Below are 19,584 nucleotides of genomic sequence, written 5' to 3'. Positions count from 1 at the left end.
TACTTTAAAATAAATCAACACTTGTTTTTGCTACATAACACAGAGACGTATTAATTTTGCATATGGCATCCATGCTTGGTATTAGGTAATCTGTGCTTCAGCCTCAGAGTGACGTCTTAGCTCGTCTCAGCTCGGCACGGCACGGCACGCATCATAGCCCCTTATATCCCCCTCTCTCGACTCTGGAGGTCAAATCAAAGTGAAGCCAGCTCCAGCTTAAAGCCATCTTTTTTTAAACAGATCTCGGCTCCATCTCATTTAATGCACTCATGTAAAGGTTCTCCATCATTATTTGTGCTGTATCACATTTCAAAAGCACTCCAGAGATTCGCCAGGGAAACCAGATGAATCTTATTTCTTATGTATACCTCTTCTATATTCACTGTCTGGCTGGCGGGCGGGCTGGGGGAGAGGGAGAGGGAGATAGAGAGAGGTGGAAAAGGAAGAGAGGCGGAGGAAGAAAGAGAGAGAGAGAGTGGGGGGGGGGGGGGGGAGTTAGTGCATTGTGTGCTGAACCATGAATTATAAAAATTGATCCTTTTGTTATGTTGGCTTGTATTAAATTGAGATATGCTGCCTGTCTGTGACTGCCTCTCCGCTCCTTTCCTCTCCGCCCGGTGCAGCCTGAGTCAACCCCTAGCCGTGTCAGTTTGCATTTAGCTGCTTGAGCATATTTAATGTTTTCGCCAGAGCTTATGATGTTCTTGCCAAGAGCACTCCTGAAGCAATCTGCAGCCCTCGCCCTTCTCTTTGTGGCAATTACTTCAAAAGTTGTACTTTTATTTTTTTTATTATTATTTAATTTTGGGGGAAAACTAACTTTTGATGCCCACATAGCTTTGGGGCTTTTATTCTGACGAGAGATCATTTCCATTTTGTATGTTTTTTATTTTCATTTTTTTTCTCCCAATGTTTATTTATTTAAGGAGCTTCTTTATATTCATTTGTGGGGGTTGGGGGGGGGGGGGTGTATGGGTGTGTGTGTGTGTGTGTGTGTGTGTGTGTGTGTGTGTGTGTGTGTGTGTGTGTGTGTGTGTGTGTATATTCTGCATGTGCCTGTGTTCTCTGGGGTGATGCTGTGTGTGTGTGTGTGTGTGTGTGTGTGTGTGTGTGTGTGTGTGTGTGTGTGTGTGTGTGTGTGTGTGTATATTCTGCATGTGCCTGTGTTCTCTGGGGTGATGCTGTGTGTGTGTGTGTGTGTGTGTGTGTGTGTGTGTGTGTGTGTGTGTGTGTGTGTGTGTGTGTGTGTGTGTGTGTGTGTGTGTGTGTATATTCTGCATGTGCCTGTGTTCTCTGGGGTGATGCTGTGTGTGTGTGTGTGTGTGTGTGTGTGTGTGTGTGTGTGTGTGTGTGTGTGTGTGTGTGTGTGTGTGTGAACCAGGAGCTACGAGGGGTTTCTCTCTGCCTCTAATTAGAACATCTTCCTCTGCCCTCATTGTGCTGTGATGTCTTATTGAAGGCTGCCAAACAGCCTTGTCAAGTCTTCCAGCAACCTGCCACTCTGTCTGTCTGATCATGATGGACAGCATGTTGGGAGCCTGCATAGATCAGCTCAACGCATCACTAACACACTGTACTATAGTTCTCATACACACACACACACACACACACACACACACACACACACACACACACACACACACACAGTGCATATATATACATATATATACAGGAAAATATTCAGACCCCTTCACTTTTTCCACATTTTGTTGTGTTATAGACTCAATTTAAAATGGATTAAATTAAAGGAATTTCCATCCACACACAATACCCCAGAATGACAAAGCGAAAACAGGTTTTTAGAAATTTATTAAAATTGAAATACAGAAATATATATACATACCAAAACACGTACATACACATACATTTAAGGGGGAATCTGGATAAATCAATCAATCAAACTTTATTGAAAATAGAATACTAACATGAACAAAATACTGTTTTTTTTATTCACATCATGCCATAATAACCATGCCACTCCCATGGTTACTGCACCCAGCCGCAGTTTGGGAGCAGCTTCTGTAACTGATGTAACTCACGTTCCTCCCCGGGCCACTGTTGAACAAGCATCTCTCAGCAGCCTTCAAGTTGAAAAAGACAGCAAAGTATTTTCACTTCTCTCCGAGAGCAGCAGGACTTCAACCACAAGAAAGATTTGCTCTCCTCCACCTCAAAATGCCTCTGCTTACATTCTGTTTTATGTTGCCAGGGCCTTCTCTCTGCGTTTCACACCGGGGTAAAGCAGTGTTCTGACACCACCACTTCTTGAAATATTTTTTTTTTTTTTTTTTTTTTTATTTCAGCTGCACTCACTAACTAGTATAAAACAACAATTCACTGTTCTTCACAGTCTCTCTTCTTTGGGGGGGGGGGGGCATTGTCTAGCTTTGTCTAAACCAACTGTGGAGGGAAACAGAGTCTGTATCATTTACCAGTGTGGGAGCGGCTGCTAGCTCCCGTGTCATAGGCGCTGACGCTTTTCAGTTGAAAAGAAAGACATCACACAGCAGATAAATCCCCCTTGGCAGTGAGGGAAGCCATTTTCCTCATGGGCAACCTCTTTTGATGTGGCCATTGTAACATGTCAGATTACTGTTAGCTTGTTATATACCGAGCTCCAACGCAACCACGGCCGGATGTGCGGTTTGTTTTTTTGTCCCTGTCTCTCTGTCTCCTTGTCTCTCAGTCTCTCTCTCTCTCTCTTTCTCTCTCTGTCTCTTTCTCTCTCTCTTTCTTTCTCTCTCAGTCTCTCTCTCTCTGTCTCTTTCTCTCTCTCTTTCTCTCTCAGTCTCTCTCTCTCTGTCTCTTTTTCTCTCTTTCTCCCCCTCAATTGGCATGCTGTGTCAGGCTGCCATTGTTGAGGGTTGCCCGTCCCTGGTGGGGAGGAGGGGGGAAGAGAGGGAGAGGCACCGAGGTCCCCTACGGTCGGGCCTTTGAATGGGTTTAGGGAGCCAGATCTGTCTGTGCGAATGATGCTAATGGCGTCTGGCCCATCTCTGAGGTGCACCACTGACAGGGGCCAGTGTCAGTAGTTTAAAGACTACAAAACAATTCCCCCCGGCGTTTCTCACACTGATTAAAATGGATGGATGTGAACGTGTTAGTGTGCATATCTAGTCAGTCGGTTCCTCCTCTGGGCACAGAACGGAGATACAAAGACTTTAAAGCTTAGCACAACTTTAAAGCTCCTGATAATTAGGACCTTCATTCGGTCTCTCTCTCTCTCTCTCTCTCTTTCTCTCCTCACTCTCTTTTCTCTCTTCTGTGTGTCATCTCTCTCGCCGCTTTCTCTCTCTCTCTCTTCTCTCTCTCTCTCTCTCTCTCTTCTCTCTCTTTCTCTCTTCTGTGTATCATTTCAGGAGAAACATTTGTCCCTGACCTCCTCTCCCTCTGTGTGATGGTTGTGCGTTTGTTTGTTCATGTGTTCTTGGTTGAAGGTCTTCCTCTCTGTTTTAACATTGACACTGGAGTGCTCTGGAGCTCCCTAGAACTCAGCGACAGTTGTTGCTGAGTGAACCATCCAGGTTGAACATGAAATATACAGGAAATGGTTAAAGAACAACAACAACAAATGAATAGGAAAAAAGAATCAACAATATACGGATAGGTCAAAGATGAGACAGTCATAGATGAAACACTTGTGTCTCTCTGTGTGTCTTTTTCTGAGTTAACAGTTTATGATAATAGATAATAGATAAATAAACTGTCCTCTGTCCCTCTGTGCGTCTTGGCTCAGGTGATCCACATCACGGGCCGGCTAAGGATCCGGATGACGTTGACCCACAGCCGCTCCGTACCCAATCAGATCATGGGGATGGTGGTGGTCGCCCACGCCCTGCCCCCACCCACCGTCAATGAGGTGCGCATCGACTGCCAGATGTTCGTCATCCGGGTGAACATGGACCTCAACATCGTCTACTGTGAGAACAGGTAAGAGTCACCTGGGGTGTTGACACTGTGGCCTATGTTCCGATACCCACACTAGCGTCGTACGAAGTACGCATGGCCATTGCATTGATTCATCATGTTGTACTGTAAGACTACATCCACACGAGCATTCAGTATATACTGTATCACATGACTTCACTATAAGTTGCACGCTTCAGCCGTACAGATATGTAAACCTCCTGTCTGTGACAGCGGCCCTTGTTTCAACGTAATAGCATGTTGCATGACCCTCAATGTGCATACAGAACGGTACATTTTGAACATGATTATTTCGCTGGTAACCGTGATCACCTGCGGTGCCTTTTAGATTGTTGTTTTGATTATGATTGTTGGGATTGAAATAAACCACATATCTCTTATAGTGAAAATATGACATCACAATCTGGTCCAGAGTACAGTGGAAGGTATCAAAGATACTGTAGCCTCAGATAGCCATTCAGGACACCATAATAGGATTCTGATCAGGATCTGTCTCATAAATCCAGGTTTCAGGTGGATATCTGAAATATCCGAAATAAAAGCACCATATTTATGACAGATTGTGGACAGATTGCTTTCGGCGGAACACCGAACGGAGAGATGATATTCAATACTAAGTGATAGGTGGCGTTTCATCAACCAGGGGAAATGGGGAGACATCGCGCGTCCTATTACACCCTATTGTCCCCTGAATGTGTGAGTTTTTACGTGGAGTTATCAGTCTCCCAGTCATTAGGCTGACACATCGGGAGGACAAGAGAGATTGTCTATCAGGACTCGCTGTAATGACACCGCGCTCAGATATTCACTGCTTCTACCGAGCAGGTGTTACTGTTAAAGGCCTTCTTTTTTAACTGAAATGCTTCTGCCATTCACTTGATTGTTTTGTGTGATTTATGATGCACTGTCCATATCAGGGTCATCTTTGATACTATTGTACGGCTATTGATACTATTGTACGGCTGTTGATACTATTGTACGGCTGTTGATACTATTGTACGATGGCATCGCACTCTATGTGCTAATGTACTGAATTGACTTGATTTTTAGAATCAGTGACTACATGGACCTGACGCCGGTGGACGTGGTGGGGAAGCGGTGTTACCAGTTCATCCATGCCGAGGACGTGGAGGGCATACGACACTGCCATCTAGACTGTGAGTACTACCACTAGAACCATACAGCTCTGTTCAGCTCAGCTCAGTTCAGTTCAGCTTTGTTCAGGATAGTCTCCAGGATAGTCCCCTCAGTAACATGGTCACAGATGTCCAGGGAGTCACAACATCATACCTTTCAACATAGCTTCACATCAGTGTCATTGTTATTATCAAGTTCAGTCCCGATGATATCTAGATATCTAGCTCTGGCAGTATGGCGTCTTGTTCTTGATGCGTCACTTTGAACAGAGTTCACCTAGAGAAGCGGCCATGTTTGCCAACAAAGGGACATGTCATCACCCGTGGTCGGGAAGGTCCCGTCTGTCTCTCTGGAGCCGCTCTGCGATTCGCTGCTTGTGTTTCATCTGCCCAGCCGTTACTGGACTGGTAAAAACCGGGAAGGCGTGGCGAATAGCATAGCGTCACATTCGATTGGTCTTGTGAGGTGTGACGTCCCGGACCCCTTAGCGTAGCAGGCTGGACCGGAGTGGGGGGGGGGGGGGTGTAAATCCCCCACTTTATTAGGTGTTTGCAATTCCCGGTGGGTGGCGGGTGTTGCGGGGGGGGGAAGACAAGTGTCCTTGGATCTGTCGGTCGGCAGGCCGAGGGAATTTCCAACCGTCTGATTCGATATTGGGGAGTTGAACTGAATTAGAGCCCAATTACTGCTGCATAGAGCACTGTCCCTATGTCTTAAAACACCAGCAGACTCCATCTATTAGGATGAGACCCAGCAGGGGGGAGGAGGGGAGAGGGGAGAGGGAAACGAGGATGAGAGAACGGGGGGGGGGGGGGGCGAGGAGAAGAGGGGAATGAGGAGGAGAGGGAGAGGACAGAAGAGGGAAGAGGGGAACGAGGAGGAGAGAAGAGGGGAGAAAGAGGAGTGAGAGACTAGGCAGAGAGGAGAGAGAGAAGGGAGGCTTTAATGTATGCTCATGGGTTAGGATGTGATGACAGTGACTGAAACTTTTTTCAATTACATTCCTGGGGAAGTTTCAGTCGGAACAGACTATCCAATCAGCATGTGCCAGTGTCAGCTGTGATCAGGTCAAAAAGGGTCAGAGGTCACAGAGAGGTCACAGAGTCTACAGGAAATGGAAGAGATTATTCCACTTGGTCGCCTCTCTATATGAGAGGTCAGAAGTGAAGCAGACGGGGGGAGGAGGAGAAGGTGTAAATGAATTGGCTTTGGTCGGATGGTTTTTAATGTGGCGCGGTAGTCACTTAGCTTTTTATTCACACAGAGGACTGTGAGATGATCAGGGAGTTTTCCATAAGCTTCTTAGTACTGAGATCATCTCAGAGATCATCCATCGCCTACATTGGACTTGAGATGAGTTCAGTGCTACCAAGTTGTCAGGAAACGCAGACTGCCTCCATTTCACGTGTGGAACAGTACAGTGTGTGAGAAAGAGAGAGAGAAAGAGAGAGAGAGAGAGAGAGAGTACTGCAACTCCAGGGGAGGCTAGTGGAGGTAGAACATCGGAGGACGGGGCTCATTGTAATGCATGGAACGGAATGAGGAATGGTACCAAAACACCTGCGTGTTCCTCATTCCATTCCATGCATTACAATGAGCCCCGTCCTCCGATGTTCTACCTCCAGCAGCCTCCACTGGTACAGCTCACAGAGAGAAGCAGCTCCCAACCCCCTGAAGGCTTCGTCCATGTGCCTCCAGGCAGACTCTAGGAGTCTGTCTCCTGAGCCGTTCACACTGGCTTTAATGAAAGGGCTGCAGCTCTCCGGCTATCCTGTTGAAAGACTCTGAAACACAGCCACAGAAAACCCCACGCCGCCCTCTGAGAGCCAGCTGAATGTACACCGGCAAAGTTGCTATACTAGTATATTTTTCTTCTCTTTTTTTTTTTTTTTTTAAAGCTTTGGAAACAGAAACCCAGAACTTTGGACAGTACAGAAGAATGAGCTTCTAAAAAAAACATGTAATATACTACGGATATGTACACACACACGCACGCACCGCGCATGTGTACACGTGTGCGCGCGCGCACACACACACACACACACACACAGAGTTGTCTATGAAGCCAGACAAATATCTAACAGCCAGAGAAGAAGTGAATGTTCCCTCCTGTCTCCTCTCTCTCATTCATAAAAGGCTTGCCTTTACGATAATACCCCCACGGAACCGCAAGGACTTTTCCATAAAGCAATTTCACGGGTGTAAATTACTTACTTTTATATGACGGTGACACCCCCCCGTCGCAGGCGAGCGAGGGCCTCTTTGGGTAAAGGGTATCTGAAAGGTAGCGAGCAGCCATTATGGAAGAGATCCAAGTGATTAAAAGCAACTGAAGGACAGGAGAGGAGGAGGAGAGGATGGAGAGAGAGAAGGGGGGATAGAGGAAGGGAGAGAGAGAGAGGCTGGGATGGGAGAGGGAGAGGGATAGAGAGAGAGGGAAGCCATCCTGCAGGCTTGCCCGGGGCTGCAGGAGAGAGGCTGCAGATTAAAGGGCGCGTATTCTTTTTAATGCCTGAAGTAGCAGACAGACAGAAAGGTAGGCAGACAGACAGAGGGGCAGGCAGACAGACAAGCAGGCAGACAGACAGACAGACAGACAGACAGACAGACAGACAGACAGACAGACAGACAGACAGGCATACAGGCATACGGACACACAAACAGACAGACTCCTCCCCACCACTGGAACATAGGCCCCTTCATCACCACTAAATCAATAGCACGGCCTGATACATCTAATGGCACTGTAAGTGAAAGGGGTTAAAAAGTAAGCCTCACCTGCGTGGATGGGGTGGCAGGGGTGGGGCAGGGGTTCGGGGGAGCGTATTGATGGGGATGCAGAGGGGAGAGCTCTGTCGGCCCTGTTTGAACACACACGGTACAGAGAGGTGTGTATGTGACTGAGTCTCTGTGTACAAGCTGTAGGTTGGAGGTATTAAACCTGTTCAAGGCTTATTGATTTGTCAAGTCACGCTAAAAATCAATTGGTTAGTCGCTCATATCACAATGTTGTGAGGTGGACTGGGATTGTGCTTGTCCGATTTTCATAATGGTGATGAAAATGAATAAATACTGGGATATTAAATGAGCCATGACTTTCAGTGTTAGGAATTAAATCCTTCCAGTACAAAGAAACAGTGCAACCAATAAGGTGAATTCTGCATATCTAACTTCCACTTTTTTCCATTCCCAAAATGTTAAAGAAGTTAAAATAAAAATCCAATGGTTATCTAATAGTAAATCATTTTGAAATAATTATTTGAGTATTATATAGATTTTTACGAATCTCTCCCCTGAAATGATTGAGTATCAAATGTCTCATATCCTCTGTGGCCATGTATTGTTGTTGTTAGACTCTATAACTAACATAATAAAATTAAATAAATAATAATAAAATAAACAAAGCATAAATAATGAAGGTGAGATCAAGGTTACAGGATGCCCTGGCTGCTTTAGTGGATTGGAAAGAAAAACAAGTTATTTTTCCTTTAATTTCCCATATCTGCTCCGCTAATCTTATACATATAAGATCAGAAAGCATAGAATTCCTAATAGTTTTTAATTACTGGTCTTCTTTTTATATAAATCATTGTCCTCGTGGAACTGTCTTTCGTGGAAACGGCTAGTTGTAGGCGTAATTAAACTAAGAATATGAATTTACTACCTCACTCCTATTCTTACTGCTTCTGTTTCAGAGTGCCGTGATTAATGCAAATACATATTGGTTGAGATAACCATTTAGCGGTTAATTTAGCCAAATTTATTGCAACTACCAGACCGTCTTCGGTTGAGCAGAAGCAGACAAGGACACAGAGGCAGGGTAGTGGAGTTCTCACAGTGCCACAGCTCCCTCTGGTGGTAAAGGGGGTGAACTGCAGCTTCTCAATGAAGGACCATCAGTTACAGGCTGGTTTCTCATGAAGGGGTGATGGGGTGTAGATTTGATTCCCAGTTTACCAGGGTCCGATTCACCTCTCTCTCATGGAATGGAATTCCTCATTCCATTCCATGCATAACAATGAGCCCGCCTGATTTCTACCTCCACCAGCCTCCCCTGGCGTCCCCTGGCGTACAGAGCAGCCCAGTAGGCCACGTCCCCATCCCTTCCTCAGCCAGTCAGAGAGCTTGATTAATGACACTACAGCAGACCAAGCCTGGTCTAGTCCTCTAACAGCTGTTGGATGCCACCTGATGTTCTCCCTCTTTTTCTATAAACAAGGGCCAGTGTGTGACCAAGTACTACCGTTGGATCCAGAAGAACAGCGGCTATATCTGGATCCAGTCCAGCGCCACCATCGCCGTCAACGCCAAGAACGGCACTGAGAAGAACATCATCTGGATCAACTACGTCCTCAGGTAGGAGAACACCGCCACACCTGGGCCCTCGCCCACAACAGCCTTCCATGGGGAAGCACATCTGGATACAGGCAGCTCAGCACACAGCACTCAGAGGGAAATTGAGGGATTTTTTTTTATGAGACCGAAAAAATCAATTTCAACCCCGAACGTTTAAAATAGCATTTAAAAAACGTTTAAGCCCTGTGTTTGACTTCTCTATTTGACCTCCGTCTGCTGTGTTTCCTCTTCTCTCCTCCCTCCCTCCCTCCCTCCCTCTCTGTCTCTCTCTCTCTCTCTCAGTAACCCGGAGTACAAGGACACTCCCATGGATATCGCACAGCTGCCCAACCTCCCAGAGAAGGCCTCCGAATCATCAGAGACCTCAGACTCCGAGTCTGAGTCCAAGGAGAACTCTGGTACCGTAGCATTCATATCAGAACCAAACAGAACCTGTAGCATTCATATCAGAACCAAACAGAACCTGTAGCGTTCATATCAGAATCAAACAGAACCTGTAGCGTTCATATCAGAACCAAACAGAACCTGTAGCGTTCATATCAGAACCAAACAGAACCTGTAGCGTTCACACCTGTTAGCGCACCCCTCACACTACCTCAGGGGGGAAACTAAACTGACCTCATTTATAATGTGAAATAAAGTCAATCGGAGGACGGGCTCATTGTAATGCATGGAACGGAATGAGGAATGGTATCAAACATGTGTATTTGATACCATTCCTCATTCCGTTCCATGCATTACAATGAGCCCGTCCTCCGATTCCTACCTCTACCAGCCTCCACTGGTGGTGATACTATTTAGTTCAGATTCGGTCTCATAGAACTGTATTACCTGTATTAACTGTATTAAGTGTAGGTGGAACAGACAGTACATATAAACTTACAGGTGACACACAACACATCACAGCAAGAGGTCTCTGGCTGGGAACCATTTGGTAAACAATTAGTATTAGTGCCCAAATATGGAGTGTAGCCAGGCGGAGGGGCGGAGCAGGAAGATGATGGTGTAGCCAGAAGGGGGAGGAGAGAGAGAGAGATGATTCTGGGTAACAGTAGGAAAGAGAAGTGGCAGCATATTGGGCCTTGGCACCACGCCTTCCTGAGTGCCCCTTATGCCAGCGTGCATCGTGGGGGCTGTAGTCCATGCCAGCTGCCTCTGGGCTGGAGTTGTCCTCTTCACCCTGGCACCAGAGAAAGTGTGAGAGTGCTCCGGCACTAGCTACTGTCACCCTGGCAGCCCTCAGAGTGTCACTGAGTTTCAGGAGGCTGAAGTGGGGGAGAGAGTGCCAACATGCCACAATAGCTCCAGTTAATGTCAGCCATGATAGAGGAGTAGCAGCAGTAGGTTGAGTGTTTTGGTGGAGGTTTTGTTTCTGTAGAGCGGTGATGTATTCCATGTGCAGTATCACACGTCTGCCAAAATACATTTAAGAGGCTCAAATGGAATGTCAGTAACTGCTCCAGCCCCAGAAAATCGAAATATAGCTACAATTATTTCGGTTTCAAAACAGTGATTATTTCAACAAAAATTCTAAAATAGAGTACATTGTGTTGTACAGAGTTTGTTCTGAGTGCTGTTCAGGTCTGCGTGTTAACCTCAACATCTGCCCCCCCCCCGCGCGCGCGAAGACAACGAGAACTCCAAGTCGGACGGGAAGGGCCACCAATCAGAGAACAGCGAGGACCCGGAGACGGACAGTAAGAAGCAGCCTCCCGGCCACTCCTCCTCGGAGCAGGAGATCAGACGGCAGGAGGAGGGAGACAGCTCCAGCAACCCAGAGAGCCAGGACAGCGACGACAGCCTGGAACCTTCCGACTGCGAGGGGGAGACCAAGGAGGTGGGCCGGATCGGCCAGCTGACCCAACTGGGCCGCCTGGGGGGGCTGCACATCAAGGTGGGCTCCTTTTCATTGATTTAAAATGTCGTTTGATATTATCTTTGTTTTGTTTTTTTACTGTTGTCTTTTTACATTCTTATCATGTTAATCTAAATCCAACTCCTATTTTTTTGTGCATTTATTTATCTCAACATTATTATTGTCTAACAATGTAAAGTGTACTGGACTTGACGTCAAGTTTGATTTGAAGGTGGAGCACTATGGAGACGGGGACGGGGTGACGCTGCGGGATTCGCCCTCCTCCTCCTCCGAAGAGGAAGACGACGACGACGACGACGATGATGAAGACTGTGACAGCGTGAAAGACTGTGACAGCGGGGCGGAGCTCGCCACACCGGCCGCCAGCAAGCACCAGAAGAGGAAGAAGAGGAGGAAAAAGCAGAAGTGGAACGGAGGGAACAGCCGGCAACGTCTCCGCCTCTCCTCCCCCACCCCCTCCCCCGGGGGCGCCCCCTCCCTGGACCCCTCCCTGGGCGAGCCCCCCCTCCTGCATCCCCCCTCCCCCGCCACTGCCTCCGTGCTCAAGATCAAGACGGAGATGTCGGAGCCCATCAACTTCGACAACGACAGCAGCATCTGGAACTTCCCCCCGAACAGGGAGATCTGCAGGAACGAGTCTCCCTACAGCATGACCAAGCCCCCCCCTCCCCACGACGCCTTCTCCTCCCCCCAGTCTGGTGGTCTGCAGGTGGCCATTCCAGACTCAGTCCTGACCCCCCCAGGCACCGAGGGAGGGGGCAGCAGTGCCAGGAAGACCCCCTACAGCAGCGCCACCGGCAGTGGCCCCTCCTCTGCCTCCTCCGGCGCCAGCCTGGCCCCTCCTCCCTCTAACTCCTCCTCCTCTGACCCTCTTTCCCCGCCCCTCTCTGCCTCGCCGCGAGACAACAAGCAGCAGGCCACGCCCACCACCTCTAGCCCCTCCTCCTCGCTTCTCTACACGGCGGGCGATCTCGAGGCGCTCCAGAGGCTGCAGGCGGGCAACGTTGTTCTCCCATTGGTTCACCGGGTCAGTGGAGCACTCGCCACGACCAGCGCCGTGTCGGCCGCGGCCTCCCCCCGGGTCTACACCACTGGCACCATCCGCTACGCGCCAGCGGACGTCACCCTGGCCATGCAGGGCAACCTCCTCCCCAACGCCGCCGCCGCCGCAGCGCACGCCGCCATGAACTTTGTAGACGTGAACAGCGGGGGCTTCGGCCTGGACCCCAAGACCCCCATGGAGATGCTGTACCACCACGTCCACCGGCTCAACATGTCGGCGGGGCCGTTTGGGGGCGCGGTCAGCAGTGCCAGCCTCAGCCAGATGCCGGCAGCCAACGTGTTCACCACGGCGGAGGGACTGTTCTCCACGCTGCCGTTCCCCGTGTACAGCAACGGGATCCACGCCACACAGACTCTGGAGCGCAAGGAAGACTGAAGCTCAACTCCCAGACCATATTACTGTGTTGAATACCGACTAAACTGACAGACTCTTCTGTGAGACATAACGACTGTGTTTCAAGTGGGAAAAAAATATATTCTAGCACTTTGAATTTGAGCAATTGAGCTTTGTGTAATAGAAATGAATGGCCCCTGTGTCTTTCTATCTTGTTCTCTCCCTCTCTCTCTCTCCTCCCCCTTTCCCTCTCCACCTCTCCTCCCTTCTTACTCCCTCTTTCGATCAATGACATTTTCTCTGATCAAACTAAACTGACTATTCTTTATTGTAAAGAATTCCTTTTTGCCTACAGAGAATTCATATTACCACAAGACTCCTTCTGGAGCCTGAGGTAAACGTTTTATTTGTGTTGATTGTGTTGCATCTTTATGAAGATGCCCTGTGTATTTAAGGAAGAGGGGAAAATATGTTTTGTATGGAGAGAAACCCTGAAGGTTTTAAACCATATATCTTGATGTGATCAAGACTGACTACAACAAACGGACGTTGTTACCCTGTTTGACAAGGTCACAGAAATAATCTTTAAAAGAAGATTCTAAGGGTTATTTCTTCAATGAGGGAATAGAATTTTAGAATTAATGCTTTTTTCTTCTTTTTTTTATATAGCTCAGATTTAACTTTCAAATCAAGCATTAAAAAAAGCAATTTTCTCGCGCCGGGTATTGCCCTGTGAATAGAATGTTACTCCTTCCTCTCCCAGGACTCTCAAACAGTACAGGTCAGTACCAGATAGATAGATAGAATGCTCTCTCTCTCTCTCTCTATCCCTCCTTCCATACTCTCTTCCCTGCAGATCTACATGGTGCTACCACCAAGTTAATCCTCATTCAGCTGGCTGATGTAGGTACTGCACCCCTGCTGGTTGGTGTAGGTACTGCACCACTGCTCCAACAGAGTCACAGATAGACAGACAGCTTGGGAGATTTCCTTCAGGACATTCAAACCTCTAATCATCACCTCTCCATGTTCATGACTCCCTCCCAGCCCTCCCCCCCTCAGTCCAGTTGTCCAAACGCCTCAATCTGATTGGGCGCTGAGCAGGACAGAACACGGAGCAGGTTGTTTTTGTTGTTTGTTTGTTTGTATTTTCTAACTAGATCACTTTTATCTCAGTGTAACTGAGGCTAATTAGCAACATTAACTTGAAGATTGAATGTTTAACTTTGACCGGCTTCTGTCAGTTAGGTTTTTTTTCCCCTTCGTTCCCTCATTCCTCCTCCTCTCCATCCTAAACCTCAACTCAGCCTCCCTCTCAGTCTCCCTAATCAATCCGTTCTCTTCCACTCGTCATTGTCGGACTCTGAAATCACATATCAAAGGAGATTGTAACAAGGACATGCATTTCAATCAAAAATGGAATACGAGTTGTTTTTTTGTTTCGGGGTGGGGGGGGGGGAATTCCACATTCCCTAATTCCTTTCTTCTTCTCTCTCTGTTGCCAAAAAAGTCTATCTCACAGTTTGGTGTTAAAACACTGTGATTGTTGTTTTTAAAAAGAATATAAGTAAAAGTAATAAAATGGAAAAACTGTCACTTCATCTTTTTGACAGCCGTCCATCAAAAACGTCATCTATTACCAAGCGTGATAACCGTAAACGTGTACAATGTGTAAGTGTCACTGGCTGTCAGTCTCTCCATAGCGATTTCAGTGTGTGTTACTATATGCAGTATTTAACGAGCTGATGTAGCTGTTTTGTCCTTTGTCCTCTCTGTGCTTTTATCTCTAGTCCGGGGCGGGACAGGGGAGCGCGTGGCGCCCCTCTCCCTCTCCTCTGCAGTCTGTAGTGAACCAGTTGAGGCTATTGGAATTTCGTGTGGTGGCCTTCCAAAGTAGAGCCACCTTTTTTTGCTGCTTCTTTTACGTCTGTGTTTCTTTCTGTTTCTCTGCTAATTGCTTTGCTGTTGTGTAGTCGACAGACCTCTCTCTCTATCTCTCTCTCTCTCTCTCTCTCTCTCTCTCTTCTCTCAGAGATGAAAAGACTCTTAACTAGCTCAAAGGTTTATGGAGCCATTTTTGCCACTGAGGTATTCTGGGAAGTGCAGTTTCCAGCTCGCATTTATTATTATTACACTTTAAGATAAAAATTATGACAATTAAAGCTAAAGTAGCATTTAGACTTAGAATCTTCTGGAACCATAAAAGCCTCAGTTGTGAAACATTCCCAGAGTCCCTTGTGCTTCTTGTATGCATTGGGTGTATTTCATTGGTTTCCACCAAACCTGTTGACTTCAAGGACCCTGCAACTCACAGGAAATAATAATAAAAAAAAAAAAGATTATGGTAGTATTTCAGGACAATAAACGATTTTAAAGATTTCTAAAGAAATGAAAAGAAAAAATATTTCGCACTATAAATCTATTTTTATAGGTGTTTTGGAAAAATGCATGTTTACTAAGTTGATTGTTTGGTTTTACTTGATTCTGTTCGTTACGGTCCAGCAGCTTTGTCAACGTTTAGTGTTTTTTAGTCTGTTCAGCAAAGGGACAGGGAGCCTTTGTCTGTGAAACTGAATCAGGCTACACTCCCTGCTTCAGGAAACACGTATATGTGGTCTCTGTGAAGATGTGTTGTTTCTCCAAACCCAGGTCATTAATGAACTCAATGTGTTTCTAAGAAGAGAACAAGGTGGTTTAGGGACAGGTACAGTGACAGTAGGTCTGGTGGAACGGCTGCAGGAGAGCTTGGTGTCACCACTGGAGAGATTGATGCTATCCTAGATTTTAGTGTTTTCTACGTAGCGAAGTCGCGGTCGGGGGGGTGGGAGACAGAGGGAGGGGGGGGGCTGCTCTCTCTCAGACAGACACTGTGGACAAGGAAATACACCCATATGTTACAACCAAACAGCAGGTTGTGCTGTTTTAATGTTTCTGTGTTGTGTCAAAATGATTCTTGCTGGTGATTTAAAACTTAAACTAATCTCAGCTGCTGTCAAGATTACATAGTGTTTAAAAATTACAAATATGAAAAATCACTTCATTACCTGTGAAGAACTGTGTCTGTGTTTTTAACTATTTCTTGTACAATTATACAGATTCTTTTATGAGGAACTTGGTGCCAAGTAGATGAATACAAGAGAAAGGGAAATCTCTTAGTATCAATGTTAACAGTGTTATACATTCTAAATACAAACAAATTAAAATATTAAAAAGAGAAAACTATGGTACATTTTTATTTTATTTGTTTTGTTTTTTTGGAAGAAAACAAAAAAACATAACTAACTGATGCTAACTTTGAGTGCCTGGCTTATTTTTATTTTTTGAAAAACATCTCTTTTGTTTCATTTACATCACGAATAATGCTGCAATTCAGAAAATGTACATACTTCATTTTACAACAGGGTTATTTTATACTTTTGTAGGTTTTCATCAGTTCAAAGAAACATGTCATACATGGTTGTCTTTTCTGTAACACGGTTTTTTACCATCTTACAGGTACCATATTCATAATAAACTTCTCTTGGATTTGTTACTAGCTGGCATCATTTATTTTACATTCAACCATCCCAACGAGCCCCACACCTCAGTAACCTGCCAGTTTTGCTTTCTTTCCTCCCTCCTTTCTTTCCTCCCTTCTTTCTTTCCTTCTATTTCTTTTCTGATCTGGGTCAAGAGACTGTGTACTGGCCTGTAGTGTCTCACCGGGTCGGGAACACACCTCGGTTGGGAATCATTTTCAAATATGTATCTGTGCTTGATTGTGTTTGCCTGGTGCAATTGAACCAATGGAATAGTCCTGAAAGTGCAAACCCTGCCAATCTGGCACTCCAGGCAGGCTCAAGCAAACGCTCAAAGTATTTTAAAGGATTTCAAAAAACTATTTTTACTAGGTCTGATGTGAACGTAGTGCTGACAATCACTGTTATTGACTGTGCTACAGTTAGAACACATCTCTTAGTAGCACAGTGGATCACATCACAGGTTCAGGAAGCTGGAACGCTACAGAAGCTTCAGATAGAAATGTGCTGTGTAGAACTGGGGAGGCTGGTGGAGGTAGAAATTGAAGGAATGGAATGGATACCATTCCTCTTTCCAATCCATTCCATGCCTTACAAAGAGCCCATCCTCTGATCTCTACTTCCACCAGCCTCCCCTGACATGTATGAATGCGTGTCATGCAGTGGTGTCAGCTCCATACAGTACATATCTATCTGCTGTGTCCTGAACATTCCACCTGTCTGATGACATCACAGCTCTACAGCCACATGCAGCATGAGGCTACTCTGCTGGGAGCAATGCATGCTGGGACATCCATCCAGGTATGTTCATTCTAAACACTGGTGTGCAGTAACAATGGCAGCACCTTAATGGTAGCAGTTACACTTTATTTACCAGTCTGCAATGCACATTACCTTTAGCTGGAACGGTCAAGGTGATTTCAAAGTCATGTATCTAGGAAAAGTGAAACTGTGTGTTTTTATAGTAAAATATACATTACGGTTATGCAATACTGACTGTGTAGCTCCAGTGTATTTCATGATCATGTAATGAGTTGCCTTGCAATATGAATAACACACACACACACAGGATATTCCAGCAATCGTTTATTGCTGATCAGATTCCAGCAATACTTGAGCAGACAAGGCTTTCATTTATGACTTAACAGATTGTTACAGAAGATGAATGTTCAATATTTGATCAAGGTCATACATGAACCATCAAGGTTAAAGTCACTGAGTCATCTAGTAAACAGATGGACAGGCATAGCGGTTCTATACAGTAGTCAGAGTGGAGGCAAACATTGGAAGACGGGCTCATTGTAATGCATGGAATGGAATTAGAAACAGTGATACCATTCCTCATTCCATTTCATGCATTACAATGAGTCCGTCCTCCAATTACTACCTCCACTGGCCTCCCTTGGAGTGAAGTATACCTGTTATACTAGACACAGACAGAATCATGCACATCAATATTCAATAGTCATATTTAGTCATTAAATCAAATGCAGATTACATGTTTCAGGATCATTAAAAAGAAAGTCCACAGGGATTTCCATGGAAACGATATAGTCATGACGTAAGAGACAAGTCAAAGTAAGTAAATCATTCTAACGTAAGTATTTAAAAGCATTCTAACCCGCCACCACCTAACTTCCCAGACATTTTGGACCCTCCCTGTATATTTAATACTCCCATGGTTGGGTGTCTGCTAGCTTGTGGTCAACCCCAGGTTGGACGCACATCCCAGACTCATGCGTATCGATGTCGTATTAAGTGCCCGTCTCCAGCTGCTTATCGAACCTGGTAGCCCATTGCCAATGGGTATTTGAATGTTTGATGATGAAAGACCATCGCAATTTGCTTTGAATTCACTCATTCGATTCATTTCGGCTTTTGATTCACTTTGATTAATTTGGCAATTAATTCACTAATTTGATTATTTTCAGTTTTGTATTCACTTTGATTCATTTGGGCAGTTCACTCTTTTGATTCATTTCCTGGAAGTCTCCTGATCATCATTGATGTAGCATGTCTCTTGGAAGGACGTGGAGTCGACATTGTAGCCTGCACCAAAAAGGACACACATAAGCTGTTGATCTTGTTCCGTGACAGCGTCTGGATCGCCCTCAGGAGTGTTATGCTGACGTGGTAAGTGTGGCCGGGGTCTTACTGGTTGCTGTTGTAGTCGTGTTGTCTTATGTAGACCGCTTCTACCTCAGGACGGTCCCGACGCATTCAGCTCACGACCCGGCCCCTGTGGTTCTCTAAGGACCCCGGTGTTAGGACAAAGCTGTGTCTGATGTATGCAGCAATGTCCCAGTTACTGGTGAGGTTCCCCACAGTGTAGTAAGCTTGTGTGTTTTCATCAGGCAGTGGTGGACGCTCCCACGTGGAAGATCCAAAAGTCTACCATTAGGCCAAGAGGACATCCAAAAGGCCCAAGGTTGATACTTTTACACTAAAATGAACTACAATATTGCTGTGTCACCTAACATCAACCTAGCATCAGCATTGCTTTAAGCGCATTCCCAAAAAACGATCAGTTGACAGGTTTATTGTGCTGATGGCCTTCTGGTCAATGTTAGTCAGGCGTAAGGAGCCCACAAACCACAAGTGATTTAGCCGTGACAATGTCTCCAGGTGCGTTCTGTTACCGCTGCTCCCATTGCTTCAAATGGAAGCCCTGCAGACCCCGGGATCAGTCCGGATCCAAGTCTATTCCGTCTTGTGTCGCTTGCAGCAAACTGATATAAATCCAACGTTTTGAGCACAGGGGCCAGTTGCATAAACTTGGTTAAGAATGGTCTATGGGCCTAGACCAGTTATTTTAGCTGTAAGACTACTCTAATTTCAGTTACCCAGTTGCATAAATAGACTTACTTTAAGCCCCAAAAGTTATACTGCCTGCCCCCAGGCTAAATTTGATCTAAGACATATCCATGCAAATATGCATAGTTTGTATATCTACAACCTTGGCAACTAGCTAGCTGACTAGCTACATATGGCACAGATAGCTGGCAAGCTAGCAAATTCGCCTATATAGCTAGCAAGTTTGCCTCTCCAAATCTAAATTGAAGGCTCATTTAGTTTGGAAGACAATAGCTAGCTAACCTAATATGTCATATACACACTTTTATGAAAAGATTTGCCAGCTCCTGTGCTCTATTTTATTGTACCAAATGTTCAATTGCTAACACTAATTCACTTATCAGCAGCCATGTTTTTTTTTCTGTCAGTGTTCATGAGATGTGACTTTTTCCCCCACATTTTCCTGTGATAGGATTCCCACCATATTCCCAAAATTTGATTCTGCATTTTTGCATTTGTGTGTGTGTGTGTGTATAAATACAATACAATACAATACATGCGGCTTCTGGGGAGGGATTTCT

At 45.7% G+C, this 19,584-nt stretch overlaps 1 protein-coding gene across 1 annotated transcript in view; it reads left to right on the top strand.

Annotated features, from left to right (window-relative positions):
- The window catches only part of npas3 (neuronal PAS domain protein 3), a gene marked incomplete at both ends in the record, with an annotated part of 230,156 nt that extends 217,422 nt beyond the window's left edge, over positions 1-12,734 (top strand). The window contains 6 exons of the mRNA XM_083682974.1: positions 3,737-3,930; positions 4,978-5,084; positions 9,273-9,420; positions 9,703-9,818; positions 11,049-11,314; positions 11,508-12,734. Coding sequence (XP_083539100.1) covers positions 3,737-3,930; positions 4,978-5,084; positions 9,273-9,420; positions 9,703-9,818; positions 11,049-11,314; positions 11,508-12,734 — 2,058 coding nt within the window. The remainder of the gene's footprint in view (positions 1-3,736; positions 3,931-4,977; positions 5,085-9,272; positions 9,421-9,702; positions 9,819-11,048; positions 11,315-11,507) is intronic.
- Positions 12,735-19,584: the final 6,850 nt, after the last annotated feature.

The sequence above is a fragment of the Argentina silus genome, assembly GCF_951799395.1.
Source record: "Argentina silus genome assembly, chromosome: 13".
NCBI classification, from domain to species: Eukaryota; Metazoa; Chordata; class Actinopteri; order Argentiniformes; family Argentinidae; genus Argentina; species Argentina silus.
The sequence above is the reverse complement of the archived record's forward strand: the minus strand, read 5'-3'. Positions and strand labels throughout refer to the sequence as shown.